Genomic DNA, 14998 nt, shown 5'->3' on the forward strand with positions numbered 1-14998 from the left:
TATGTTCATGCCAGTGGATGCTGATGAAGAGCTTCCAAGTAATTTATTTTAGGAGCATAGACACATAATGGAGTGCCAGCTAAACCAAAACAGGCAATAGCAACACAGGTAGGTGGGAATGCACAAGCTGCATAGTTATAATTTCACATACGGTGACAGTGACACTTCAACCAATATAGCAACCTCAGGTTTTTCACTTATTTCCCAGTCACCCACTCTTATGCCCATACCACTGTGCCCATTATGCTGATACATGTGTTCACATAGCAACAGTCAACCGTGCCAGGAAAAAAAATTGGTGAAGGATAACCTAGCCAAAAAAACCCCCTAGTTTACAGCTACTTTAAGTTCCTGATCAAGTGACTACTCAGCCACACAGCTACCATAAGATGGGCAAGAACAAGCATCTGAGAGTGGGGAATTGGTGAAGATAACCTAGCCAAAAAAACCCCTAGTTTACAGCTACTTTAAGTTCCTGATCAAGTGACTACTCAGCCACACAGCTACCATAAGATGGGCAAGAACAAGCATCTGAGAGTGGGGGCTATTTGGCCCGGCACCTTCACCAAGGAAATACTTGTTGAGCTCTGTCATAAGGTGCTGGCCTGCAGATGTCAGGCATGTTAATGAAGGGCTTGACCAAAGAAACCCCTTATTGCATTGGCAGAAACTCACCTGACCTCTCCAGTTCACCTCAATACTCACTGACACATTTAACAGACACACAGCTACCCTGCAGGAATTTTGCTTTCCCTTCAACTGCTGTGTTAAGGGAAGGAAGCTAGCGGAGACAATCTTTGCAGGACAGACATAGCAGCCTATCAGTTACAAAGCCATAGCAAATGGCTCTTTATCCAAGGGCTGAGCTGAAGCCAATTGGAAAAGCTTCCCAACAAATTCCCACACTTGGGATTGGACCCATACTGACCACAGCCTTCAAAAGCACCAAGACAACAGTATCTGGATAGTGGGTCTATATTCACAGTTAAAAACCAGGGTCAGCTATGTCATAGGCTGAAGAGGATGCTCCAGGAGGCATCATTTTTTGCTTCAAAAGGATACTGCATGTTAAGTATTGTTATATTGTCCTACAACATTAAAGCAGTGGCACTTAGTGTTAGCATTTACAAGTGGGTCCTTCAAACAAGTCCACATCCTTGAGTAATCCCAGTATTTCATGTTGGCCTGCAGCACTGAGACATTCAGCTCTGGGGACACAGAATACATCACAACACAGGAAGAAGAACTTGCCAAAACTGAAAGCATACCAAAGAAAGGCAGAGTCTTTAAAGATTTCAAACGCAGCATCTGTAGGAGACAAATGAAACCACAGAGCTGCAACAGTGCATTTCAAGATCACCAAAGCAGCTCACCGAACTGGATGTAGCCTGCCATCAGTATCTTTCTGTTAGTTCATTTCTCTGTCAACATTTGGCACAAACCCTTTGACACAGTAATTTGGCTTCCATTTAGGTCAGCTGCTCGCGATGTTTTCCTGGCACTTCAGTGGATTCAGAAAAAAGTTTCTTCGACACTGTGTACACTTATAAAGTCCTCAGTCAAGAAGGAAGGTTAAACATTGCTGACCCTGGTTTCGGAAGAAGAGATCATAGCAGCAGATGCCGACGTCACTAGTGACCGTTCTCGTCTGACATATCGTGGCTTCCGAACTGAAATGATGGGCACAGAAACATCATTAGCACCTGCTGTATAAGCATGCCTTTATCATTAATTCATACCACCACATGCCATCCAACAATTCCTGAGTGACCAAAGTCATTCTGGACCTTAAAAAAAGAAACAACAAAAACCAAAAACACCAAAACACAAAAACCCCTACATAGAGCTGACACAGCAAAAGTCCACAAATGAACTTGTTTAAGCAAGCTTCTAATGGCCTACTAAATAAGGTGCTCATTACAAACTGGCATTTCCATTATTTGTAAGTGTTTACAGGACATGAAGCTTTCCATTTTCAGCCCTAACAAAAACCCTCACAACTGTACTTTCTTTTTAAACAGATGTATACGTTAAGGTAAGGAAACTAAGACTTTTCACAAGCAGCACTGGCTGTCAGTTTAACAGCCAGACCCAGATCAAGTCTGGAACACATCTAAAAAATGTTTAAAAGTTAAAGACTGCATTAATTAAAATTTAATTTTAATTATACCATCTTGATTAAAAAGGCCTACGCATACATGAGAAGTGAGACCAGAAATTTTGCTGAGCTTGGAAGGCCATTATTTCTTAAGTTTTTAGCAGATTTGGTCTGTCTCACTTTTAAGTCACCACAAGTTCTGTCATTGTCTTGAAAGTATATGGATCAAGCATAGAGACAAAGATATTTTACTGTATTACCCTGGCCAAATAAATCCAGTTGCCTAGCCACTCTAAATTAATTTCATGTATAGATATAAAATTTTCTATCATTTGCAAAATATATCCTTTACTACCTATTTCTTTTTGAACCTTGTTACGTGGTCAGAGACACTTAAAAGAATGCCTTGATTTGATTAGGTGTAATCCATTGCCCTTTTAAATACATATTTTGGGAGAGTCATATTTAGATATTTCATGCTTTATTAGGCTCTCACTGGCTCATTAATAATGTAAAAACAGCATGTACTATTTCCTAGAAGCAGCACAAATTTAGAGGCCCACCAAAAAGCAAGTTTTTGCTCTTGGATTACCCAGATCTGGTCTAAAACAGCAGATTAGAGCATGGACTTCTCAGTAATATTTATAGGCTGAAATTATGAAAAATTAGAGAGGAAGATTGAGACAAGCTGATTAGATGAAAACTTGCCCAAGAAATAAGTTTCTGCCTGAGTTTCACACATATTAAAAACCCACCTTGCCAAAAAGAGCCAACCTACAAACACCCCACACACCACATACACACAAAATGGTATATTCCAAACAGTCTGTGTTATTTGTTTCAAGAAGCTGATAAGCTTCAAATCAGCAAGCCTGAAAATGAGCCAACCTGGCATTGTCAAGAAGATTCCAAGCCTGAAAATAGGTCCCAGACTGAATAATTTATTTTTAAGCACTTATGAAAAAATATTGCATCTACTTGTAAGACTTCTCTATTAGGATAGAGAAGTCAAAGATCTATTTTAGGAGCTGTCAAAGATCTATTTTAACATAAAGTACTCCATTAATACTGTATGCCTACATTAATTAAAGCAATAAATCCTATCAAAAAGGTCTACTAGACAGATTTCATTGGATTTCTGTCCCCTCAACAGATTCCACAGTTCTATACCAGCCTTTACAGGTAACTGTTTTGACTTGCTGTGTGTTCTTAGCATATCCACTTTGACATAGTTTGCCTGCTTTTCAATAACGAGATGCATAAAAGGGAAGCCAGCAGGTAAAATGTTTGTAGCAGCATGCCCCAGAGAACAGTTCCTCACCTGAAGAAGCTGGGGGAGGTATCATGGATGCCTGCATAACAGAAGAATGATCATGTGAAACAAAGCACCTTTTGTCTTCACAGTCTTTCATTTAAAAAAATACAGGAACATTTTAGGGTTCCAATAACATTTACTGTGTACATAGTCTTTCTTGGAGAAAGTAGCTCAATAGAATCCATACGGTCAGTATTCACCTTTCTTTCCAGTTTGGACAAAGAACCCCAAAACATCTTTTATTTTTATTTCTCTCTCATACACCAGATTAGCTCCCTAACGAACTGTTAAAACTAAGTTATTGTTTACTTGATGTTTTATGCTTGTTTGTTCCTATTGGAAGGACAGAATTTACTTACTGTTTCACTAGGCTGGAGAACAGATGCTAAAAGAGAGAAAGAGAGAGACTAACCATCATTAATCTAGAAGGCTAGAACTGCTAGTTTTCTACAAATACATGCGTGCAACAGAATAGTTCTATTGTTAAAAAAATAGTTTTGTCACAAAGACTACCAAATCAGATAGAACATTCAGAAATCCCATTAGTAGGGTACATTGTCTGTAGGACTCTTTTCAAGATTAGAGGGTTGCAAAGGTCTCCAAGAATGACTTATTTTGCTTTCAAAGAAGGTAGCCACAGCAGTATCTCTTTAATATGAAGAAGCTTCAATAGGAAAAATGGCACTTTGAGCCAACTACCAGAAAAAGCAGTACAAATAGAAAACAATTGAACAGTGAAAGATGCAACCCTTTTATACAAGAGGTTGCTGCCTTTATTGGCCACATGATAATCATCATCCAGACAGAACGAAAGCTAACATGATAATAAGCCAGAGAAATGTTTCTAATGCTTCTCCTTTAAAGGAGGACATCAATGCTTTAGCCTGCTGGACCAGAGTGAACTATCAGCGCAAAATGTGGAAGTCAGACCAGTATCACTGAAGCCTCAGAAGTCTGGTGTCCTGCCAGCTTAGAAATGTCATAGCACAACAGCTCTTGACCCACTTAAAAACTGAAGGAGAATCTATCAATATGGCAGTTGTAATTAGGATACTAGCAGTTCCTGTGGCACTGATCAATTTAGACCTTAGGTAGCTACTGTTGTATACTTTTACATGAAATGACACCACAGAGACTGGAATTGTGATGTTCCATGAAGTTACTATGCCTAGATACAGCATTCTTAGCAAAACAATGGAATTGTATTGCTCCACCCACCCCCTTCTTTTTATCTTTCTAAGCTTATTTCTATTGTGACAGTCTAGCTTGAGCTTGGTCCTGTAAGATATGAATGAAAATAACAGGAGGTCTATTTGTGTAGCAGCCCTAACCAGTAAACAGCTTTCAACAGAAGGAGCTCTAACACAGCAAATGTTGTGCTAGAGGTTGTGATGGGAATCAAAGTGGCTGCATAGAAGGGGCAAGACAGAGTCATAGATCAGCCTCAGTTTCATGCAAAACTGAGCAATATGGAGACATCACCTTCCACATATTTTGCTCACCACCTTGCAGAAACTGAAGACCAGTAAAATGTGGACACATAGAACAACTTCACAGAAACTGAAGCATCTGAAAGAGCCAGATGTCTACATCAAGTCTTGGTGCCCTATGGCAAAGCACATCCCAGATGTTCTTTCCCTAGCTTTTCTGGAATCAATTTGGCATGAAGTCAGGTCACTGCATTTTAGTTACACGGCTTCATTTCTCAGTAACAGGAATGGCAGAAACAAAGAATAAATTTAATTATCAAAAGAAAAGCTAAGGGATGTTTGCTTTAAAAAAAAAGAGTCGGGCAGTTAGCTCTTCCAAGCCCCAGTAAATCCTGCATTTAGAGGGCAAACACAGTTGAGTAAGTAGTGCAACAATAAGGAACCTCAAATTCCATTCCCTTTCTCCTGCTGCTGACACACCCATTGTAAGTACATTGCCCTTTAGTATTACAGTTCCCTTCTCTCTAAAGCAAGAATAAATAACTGCTTTTTGTAAGGCTTTATAGATGTCTGGCATTTTGTGTACCGAAATAAACAAGCATTACTAAGTTCCATAAAAATGCCCCCTGTGCAAAAAGCACTAACTGATTTCTTTTCCTTTTTTTTCCTTTTTGAAATCAAATATCTAATATTCAGTGACAACTAACGTCAAGTATTGTACTCTGGCAAATCTTTGAAAGCTACAAGAAAACCCAATAACTGGGTTAGTGAGAGATGCTGTGTAATATGCACCTAAGCACACAGACTCAGAACAGACATCCTCTGCACTGCCATGAAAACACAATATCGTAAACACATAGCAGGAGAAAGTTTTTCATTAGTTTGCATTGCTTTGGATGATCAAAAGAGATAGCAGTAGCTACATTAAGTTAGAACACTGACACAAAGAAATTTAAAAGATTTTAAATTGAGAAACTGAGCAAAGGCCAAAACTTTAAAGATTAAATAGACAATTAGAGGTATTTTACCTTTGTTTCTTCTGTAGAAAACATTAGGAAGTTTATTGGCACGTTTGAGGTAGAAGAAAGAAGCAACAGACAGAATCAGGAATAAACTGATGAAAAATGTCCCTAAGATGAGAGAAGCTGCCACTTCTGGGCCCCCTGTAAAAAAATATAAAGAGAAAATATTATTCACTAGAAATCTCTTCTAATAGAAGGGTTAAACAAAAGATAAGACCAACTTCCTGATAGTCATAGGAGGAAAAAACCTGTGGTTTTTTTTTTTTAATATACAGACAGATCTCACTGAAACATTTGCAAAGATCTTTCGATACTCATTTCATTACATGGACAACTTTCCCAACCCCACCTCCAAATGCCAGGAAAGCCTTAGTCTCTACCTTCCTGAAGATAGCCACAAATTTTTAATCCATTGTTCTGTTTCTTTTCTGTAACTTTCAAAACCAGTGCTGGGAGGCACTCAACATTAATATTGTTCTTTTATTCCTTAAATGAAGTCTCCTAAAGACAAAACTTGTCAACAGATAATATACCACTGGTACAGTACACCCAGTATTATGTTTTCCACAAGTGACTGATATAGAAACCATCCCAAGCAGGCAGACATTAGCAAAAGGTCCCCTCCCTCATGTCTATTCTGCTTTCCCTGCCTCAAAAAATGCCCTGCATATTTATTCTGCTGTTTTATTTATTTAAGATTATGATGTCAAAGAACAAGTATTTTAAGAAACAAAAGTTAGTTTTGATCTTGTTGCAGACTAACTAGGACAACAGATCTATCAGACAAGCTCTGCTTGAGAAGTCCACATTCTGAAGAGCACTAGATACTTCGAGTCAAATATACACACATGACAAGACAAATGTTAGAAAGGGATCAGCAGCACCCAATGCTGCTATCTAAATATTCTCAGTTTGTATTATTCTTACCAGTGCCAAACAAGTATTTTTAGGAGATTAAACAGAAATGACTGGTCAGCAGTGATAAAAAACAACCTACAGAAAGGCTAACCAAGACATAACAGATGCGTAACATGTTGCCTCAAGCCCTAAAAACCAAAACTCTTGCAGCATAAGGTTCAAAACTCAAGTTATGGTGTTCCATAAATAACCAGCTCAACCTGCACCAGAAAATCACTTCAAGATCACTAGGACAAGATGGAAGAACCATTCAGTAAAATACAGTTACCTCAAAATTCAACTCTAAGACTTATAAAAGATTCTTGTTGAGAACAAGCCAGAAAAAGTAAAAGTGGCTACTACATTTAGAATAAAACCTATGCTACAGAAAAACATATTTTACAACTTGTTTCAAGTGCCATGTCATGAAGGGGCTGGTACGCAGTGAATAATCACAAAGCCTGCACTCAATAGCTATTTCCGTTTACTCACCTATGTTCTGTACGAAAGGAGTTACGGTGCTTATATTCATTTGGAAATTCATTCCTCTGATACCAGCTGTAATCAAAAATAACTTTTTAAAGTAAACTGACAAAAACTACAGATTTGTTGAAAATCTTAGTAAAAGGCTATTATACTTCTCAGTAATTATTTGAAATTGTATAAGAACCCTGATTTATCCCATGAAAAATTCGTTCTTTATATCACTTTTGAGAATTTCAAAAAAAGGAAGCAAACAAGCATCATCATAATTTGTCCAAAAAGAAAATAATTCACTAGAGCATTTCCCAGAAACTTAGATCAAGTTTCTTATCTCTTTCATTAAAAATATTTACAAGGAATTGAACGGTTCTCACCTCTCAAAAATAGCACACATACAAAATGAAAATAGCCTTCTTAATACAGATTTTCCAGAGAACTCAAGTACAGTCTGAGCTATTTTGTGCTCTGGAGAAGTCCCTAGCAAACACCCACAGCAAATGCCATTTTTCTTACAGCAGAGATTAAAGCAGCCACAAAATTCAGTATTCACTGTATGTTTGATTGATGTAAGTGTAATCATTTTGATGTTTAGGACTTTATTTTATTTTAAGAACTTACATTGGGCAGAATGATTTTTTTTTTTTTAAATGTTGCATTTGGCTTCGCAGATTAGGTACTCCAATACACAACAATATTTTGATTCCCCCCCCACCCCACCCTAGACTCTGGAATGGTTCCACGGCACTCTGCACAGTTTCTGCAAACTAAATTTCAAAGTTTCCGTAGGTTTTGTTGCATGTTCAAAAGCTCAAAGTTATATTAGGACTTTGGAAAAGGTTGAAGTTGTACAAGGGAGGGGAAAAATATCTGCAACATTTGATGCCTTCTTGAACAGTCTTTGCTGGACCACACCTGCAAGAAGAGATCTCAGCACCAAAAAATACCCATCGAAATAAAGGGATGGTAAATGACTCACTATTTCTGCATTCAGTCAGATTGTAAACAGATGAAACAGAAAGGGTTTCATTTTTGCATTTAATGCAGCTGCTACTACCATCCTCATTCCATCGTCTGTAACAACCTGCATAAGAATAAGATGTACAGAGGTTTGAAAGCAACAAAAGCGACACTGGAGATATTTCTAGTCTTCAGAAAGAGGTAAAGGCAACAGAAATTCCCTCCGTTTGGTCTATGGTTACAAACATCTCCTGCTTCCTATTACATTACACAAGTTAAGAGGTTTCATTTAAAAGTGTTTATTCCAGAAAATATATAACCTTTCAAGGCCCAAAAAGGAGAAAGAGTTACAAGCAAACAACTCCCAGAAGGCAATTTCAACATAGCTCCATTCATTGCTTCACATGTTTTAGTTTTGAGAAAAATAGGAAGTGTCTAACAACCTGTAACTACCCTCAACAACACTAAGGAAGAAGCAGAATTTTACTGTTTATTTTCAGAGGTCATACACTGTCGAAACAAAATTTAATGCCATTTTAATATACAGTATTGAAAATAGAAGCAGGCAGGGACAAAGATGCTTAGAACCAGAAAGAGTGTACTTAGATGAAAAAAGATGCTGGCGTCCCCATCATCAATCACTTGAAGCACAGCAAGCTAAAAATACGAATACTGCCATAATACAGTCTTTCTCCCATGCCTCAGTCCTCTCCAGTATTGTACTATTTGTTTCACTTTAAGAACAACCCAAGCCTGTTTAAACTATTCTGTGACAGATGGCGAGTGTTTTGTATCAGTCACCCTACCATGCAGGCTGGAAAATGATTAAACTTTCATCTTGGCCTATGTCTTCGATGTTCAAATCTCTCAATTTATGTTTAAATGCACACACTGCTATATCTTTGTGAAGAAAAAAATTAGGGCACATCTTCAGTAACGACTTCATTTAATACAATAAAGCTGTGGTGGTTTCACTTGAGGCTTAGACTTGAGACATGAAGATTAGAAGGGTATTCCTACTACATCATATTACAGTCTTCATTTAAAGGAAAAAAAGCTTACTGTGCTGGCTAAAATCCAGTTCTATAGAGCCTTGAGCTAAACTGGTATCAATTATCCCATAAAGCAAACCATTAGTAAGGTGCTGATTTGAAAACAGCTCTGCTGCTACGTTTTCCTTGGAGAGAAGCAGCACATTTGATGCCCACAGTAATAAATTACATCTGACATTTAATCTAAACACAAACAGACCCAAAGTAAGGGCAAAGACTTTCTACAGTAATAGGAAGAAAGCATCAAAGCACTTATCTGACACCAAAGATATTGGTAGATTATCAGTTTACAATAAGATTTAAGAGAACACAATCCCATAACTTGGAGACAATTGTTTATACCATATCTAAGATCATTTAGAAGCAGAAATGAATGCATTAAATGAAGCAACAGTTAGGGAAGCTAACGAAGCAGTGAAAATAAGCAGGCTTAAAATGCTTTAACAACCATCACAAGGAAATGACTGAACCCAGAAGTGGACCCCAATTTAAGGCACTAATTTTCCTGTTACTGTGGGCTCTAAAGCCATTTTCCTGCTTTTACTCTCTGATTTTAAATAAAGTGGCATTTAAAAAAACACCCTTTTGCTACTGCTGGAGAGTGACAAAAGAAGTTAACAACTCCATTTAAAAGAAAACAACTCTACATATATGGCACAAGGAAGAACGAGGCATTCTGTGCTAACAAGAATACTGAAATTATTCTTAATGCTCCCTTAGATACACATTACAGCATTTTTGCTTTTTATGCTCATTATACGGGCTTTTAAGCATTTACAATAGCTCTTACATAATTCAACTTCACACTAAAAAAAGATAAAGAATAAACTTATTAAGATTTGTCTATTCTCCTTACCATGCCAACTTCACACTAAAAAAGATAAAGAATAAACTTATTAATAGTTGTCTATTCTCCTTACCATGCAAGAACAACATCTGTCAGTCACAGGAAGCATACCTTGTGTATATAGAGGAAGAAAGACTTCAATATGTACATGCACTAATTATTTTGTTTTCACTCCCCGATTAATCAGACACTGTATATTGGTGTTAACTGTCAAAAACAATCTGGAATTTTATTAAACAATGACACACTATACCTGGACTGCACTGGTTGGTTACTGGACAGGAGCTGTTTGAATCCAACATATCCACACAGCATTCTGTTTCTGAAACCTAAGAAAAGAAATTACATTACATTTCACACAGTTCTTAAGTTTACTAAAATGCTTCAATTAAAAAAAAAATCTACAGAGAACACAGTAGTAACTGCAGTTAAAACTTGCTGTAACTTTTTCTTTTTGCATTAAGCAACCTCACAAGGAGAGAACAAGTTAGATGCGCCATCAAGCTGATTCTGACCTCACAGCTGCCACCCAAACTAACACTTTGAGAATGAAATGCACGCTCTACTGCTGACATTGGACAAAGCCTCATAAAACTGCTTTAGAAATATACTTGCTAAATTCCTCAGTGAAGCACAGTTCAGAGGGAGAGTTACCCTTCCCACCGCACCACACAAATGCCCTAAGAGATTTGCTCAGAAATACTATTGGCAAAATGACTGGCAAACCCCAGTTTTCACTGAATGCCCATACTGCAAGTGATGATAACATCTACATTCAGCGGAGCAATCCAGCAGAACTACAAAAGCTTCTTCCTTCATCTTTTAATATATAAGAATAACTTCACATATCCTGAAGGCACATAGTTTATTTTTATTTTTGTTTGTTATATAAAAGCCAGTTTCAAAATTATTTATGAATTACAATAAGCTGTGACATAAGCTTAGAGATAAATGGTTGTTAGACACACTGTGGTTCTTTTGATAGATAATAGTAACATCCCATATAGACTTGGGCATATCCACTCTCTGAATCTGTACAAGAAAAATAAGCCACAGAACTCCCATGCCTTTTAAAGTTTTGCTGGTACATTCCCCTAAAGAATACGGCAAGTCAAATCAGTCTTAAAAAGGGATGAAGTATTCTTGGTCAAAAGTAACAACACCTGATCCATATTCAGCCACAGAAGTAACTTAAATATACCTAACATGTAACAGCCAGTATTATTCTGCTTATCAGCAAAACCCATCAAATCCAGGGGTGACGAAGATCAAAGCTATCAGGAGAAATGGTTGGGACTGTCAAAACTGAAATTAGTAGGCTGACTTCACACTGTTAGTGCATCGTGGGGAGGTAGGCTACAATAAAGAACCAGATGATCTCTAGGTAACATGCTTAAGACCAGTTTCTTAAAAAGTTTTGTTGGTCAAACTCTCCTGCAAGCAGAATTTTATACTCTGACCTTTTTCTGGGACTTGAAGCAGCGTTTGCTTTAGAGCTTCTCAGTCATTTGAAAAGTTAACTTTTGGGTATCCATGTTTTGGATTGTTTGTAGTTAAACTGCCAAGCAGCTTGAAAAGTGGTTTTTTGATCATCAGGGTGCTTTTTCCACATGGTGTGAGGCATTATCAGTTGCATCCCTGCTAGCCTACAAGCACATGACTAGGAAGAATTCAATGCTTTAATAGGCAATCAGCCATCATAGCAAATTGACCCACTGTAAAAGTTTCAGTTAATGACTGCTAGCAGTATAGCTCATTTCTGTTGAATTAGAAAGCCTTCTATAAACTGCAAAGTGAGAGGAAAATAATCTGATCCTTTGGTTTTTATAGCGTCTAGCATATCAAAAAACATGAAGTACCTACCGAACTTTCAGTAGATTTACTGGCAACTTCTGCTATGAGTCTAGTTAAGAGAAGGACATATGGCACCTCCATGCCCAGGAAAGACACAGGTCTAAATAAGAACAGGGAAAGAAATTAGAATGTCTTATTAATGACAGAGAAGTTATGCTTTCCCTTTGTTAAAGAACTTCTGCCAACACATTCCTTTTATTTGAATGCAAAGGCCTTTAAATTAAATATGCCGGGGGGAATGACTTACCTTGGTGCAAGATACAAATTTGAGACATTCAGAATTTTCCCTCCAGCTGCAGAGGGGCAGGTTTCTGGCTATGGCAGACTGTGGTTGCTAAGAAACAAGGAGCCTTATCAGTCTGCTCCAAACTGGGCCACGCAGAGACTATTCCACACCCAGGATCTAAAAATCAATGTGATTGCAATAGAACAGTTACTGCCTGGCACCACCACTGATAAGCCTCCCCAGTTACAGGCTCCTCTGGCTGCAGCATTGAGCTGTGATGGATTTGTATCAGGACAGAGAGCACGCGCCACTTTGAAAAGGCAATACTGCAATTAATTTCTCCCACGACAGCACAGCCATGAAGCATTAATGAAGTCTGTCTGTTAATAAGTAGTGTTTCTCAATTGCCTGAGAACAGACCTTCTCAATGTGGAACAAAATATTGTGGACAGTCTGCTACAAGCCTTGCTTTTTTCCCCCTCCACTTTTGTCATATAACTCCACACATAACCTAAAGAAAGTCCACATTTCTTACATTAAATTGTTTGGATAAACTAAAAGGCACTACATCATGCTTGATCTGCATTGTTCAGACACTCCCTTTGTCAATATTATAATATCTGCCTATTCTCTAGTCAATTTAATGTTGGAAGCCACATCCAGTTCTAAGAACTACTGTACCTGCAGCCTGGTAGCTTTAGGAAAACATAGTCTTTCATATTATAAATAAAACACGGGGACAGACAAGGCCCTCTAACCAGAGCTTAATAAGAGGAAAGAAAGCTTTCAACTGTAGGGGAAAACTCCTTTAGTGACTCATTTCACAAACTGAAATTTGTTACTATTTTTGTTAAACAAAAATCCAGTGGATGAGTTTTAAATTACTGTAAAATATGTATCATGATCCTTTGCAAGTTGTTTTTCTGAAGAACAAAATCATTGAGCAGTTCCTATGATTAATTTCTGTTCAGTTTTTTAAATCACTTACACATAGCCTGTTGCCTCAACTTCAAAAAAAGATTAGTTCAGCTTAGTGGGAAAATTTATTATAATCCCCTGCTATCAGCTGAAAGTTCCAAGATCAAGGACTTAAAATCCTGAAAACCAAACTCCAGTCTTACTGCTACAACTAATTTCTACAGTTAGTGAGGATTGGGGCAGAGCAGGAAAAGCTTGCACTGTCATGATACCTTCCAATTTAAGCATAACAATGGACGTCAAGTCTGTCAGTGTTGAGGTGCAGCATCCATGATTTCATCGGTTCACATTTACATACTTGTCAATAAAGTGACACCTGTACTAAAATGAAAAGCAGACAGTCAATGTAAGCGCACTATGCATGCGAGGCTAGCCTCCAAAGGCCGAGACAGTGCCCGATTAGCCTTGCTGTTGGCAACGTAGATTATAGGAACCAAAGAACGTAAGCAGCAAGGAGCCTTTGTACATACAGAGGTTCTCCAGAATAAGATATTAAGAGCTAGTTAGCTTCGGGAATGGTACCACCACCACATCCTGGAGTGAAAATTAAAATGGCAGTTTACAGAACTGCTGGAAAGTGATGGCACTGCTAAAAACAGCAGGGAAAATTTAGCTTCAGGAATTTTACACAAGGATGGAAAGATACATTTCTACAGCTAAGCTCATAAATTGCTGACTAAAGATTTAATGTTATTCTTCAACAATACCCGAGGTGAGAAGATACCTCAAATGCAAACACCTGTTTTAACAAAAAGGTGAAGTCATCTCAGAAGATAAAAGGAGACAACCTTTCTAGAGTGCAGTACATACCCCCAAAAGCCAAGAATGCCTAACTTACAGCTTTGATGGTAACAGTTTCTTCTTGAGCACATTTGAGCAGAACAGAAGCTACTTGCAACTCAGTAAATGATTGCTGATGTAGGCATTGCACTTGATCTAGTTTGACAAGAGAGCTTTCCACCTGTGTGTGACAGTGTAAGAGTACTCATACAAATGCTATGAATAATTCTGTTTTAGATCACATTGGGTGTAACTTTAATTTGCACATTTAACCTTTTAAAAACAGGTTTTTTCTTTTTATGCCTTTCTATTGCAGTAAAAGTTGAGTAACACAACCTTAGGGTTTTTCAAGGCAGTCCAGCAGAGTCTAATGTCTAAACTATCCTCAGGATGTACATAGGGATGGATGTATTTTAAACAAATCTATACAGAGAGTTTGCCTTATTTAAGGCATAAAAATATGATATTTTTATGATATCTGATATATATATCTATATATATCAAAACTGATAAACTGCCTTATCAGTTTTCTACAATCTATCTTCAGAAGTGAGATCTTGCTTCTTGGCTGAGAAAGACTTCCTCTGGGGAAAATAGTTAGAGTTGGTAAAGACATTTGCTGATAAAGTCTTCATCATTTTGGATGCTATGCACAGATTTTTGTCAATACCCAAATATTATAATATCTGTAAATACTAAGAAAAGGCAGATGAAAAAGGCATGTGTTTGAACAAGTATATTCTTGTTATCTAGAAAAAATACTTATGTTCAGGAACAAGTCATACTAAACAAGAAAACATTTGTGAAACTGACCACTTCCAAGTGCCCAATCCTCCTCTTTGTGAATGCAAATAGCTATACAGCATAAGCTCAGTATTGGTTGTATTTCTACTCCTGAAATAAATGAAGATACTAATCAACTATACTGTTGCATTTATGGGCAGATATTTGTTTGCAGCCACTAGTGATTCTAACAAACTAGAACATCTGCCCTGCAGCTGTTCCAGTAGAAATAGGACACAAGATCTATTTGCCCTCAAATCATCAGCCAGTATTTTT

The 14998-nt window shown here is 37.6% G+C and overlaps 1 protein-coding gene across 1 annotated transcript; it reads right to left on the bottom strand.

Annotated features, from left to right (window-relative positions):
• Positions 1–1071: 1071 nt before the first annotated feature.
• CUNH1orf159 (chromosome unknown C1orf159 homolog) lies at positions 1072–12277 on the bottom strand. The gene is made up of 9 exons (XM_009274193.1): positions 12203–12277; positions 11965–12055; positions 10355–10430; positions 8222–8326; positions 7255–7320; positions 5872–6006; positions 3773–3798; positions 3420–3450; positions 1072–1670 (listed from the first exon to the last, which is right to left on the bottom strand). Exons 2-9 carry the CDS (start codon positions 12034–12036, stop codon positions 1573–1575), a joined length of 609 nt encoding a protein of 202 aa, XP_009272468.1. The 5' UTR covers positions 12037–12055; positions 12203–12277; the 3' UTR covers positions 1072–1572.
• Positions 12278–14998: the final 2721 nt, after the last annotated feature.

Source organism: Aptenodytes forsteri, unplaced genomic scaffold, assembly GCF_000699145.1.
Source record: "Aptenodytes forsteri isolate BGI_AS27 unplaced genomic scaffold, ASM69914v1 Scaffold16, whole genome shotgun sequence".
Lineage (NCBI taxonomy): Eukaryota > Metazoa > Chordata > Aves > Sphenisciformes > Spheniscidae > Aptenodytes > Aptenodytes forsteri.

Coding starts and splice junctions, on each gene's coding strand:
- CUNH1orf159 (XM_009274193.1), bottom strand. CDS start 12,036: ATGGAGGTGCCATATGTCCTTCTCTTAACTAGACTCATAGCAGAAGTT. Junction 7,321..8,221: donor TCTGACTGAATGCAGAAATA/GTGAGTCATTTA, acceptor TTTTGATTACAG/CTGGTATCAGAGGAATGAAT. Junction 6,007..7,254: donor TCCTTTCGTACAGAACATAG/GTGAGTAAACGG, acceptor ATTTTTTTACAG/GGGGCCCAGAAGTGGCAGCT.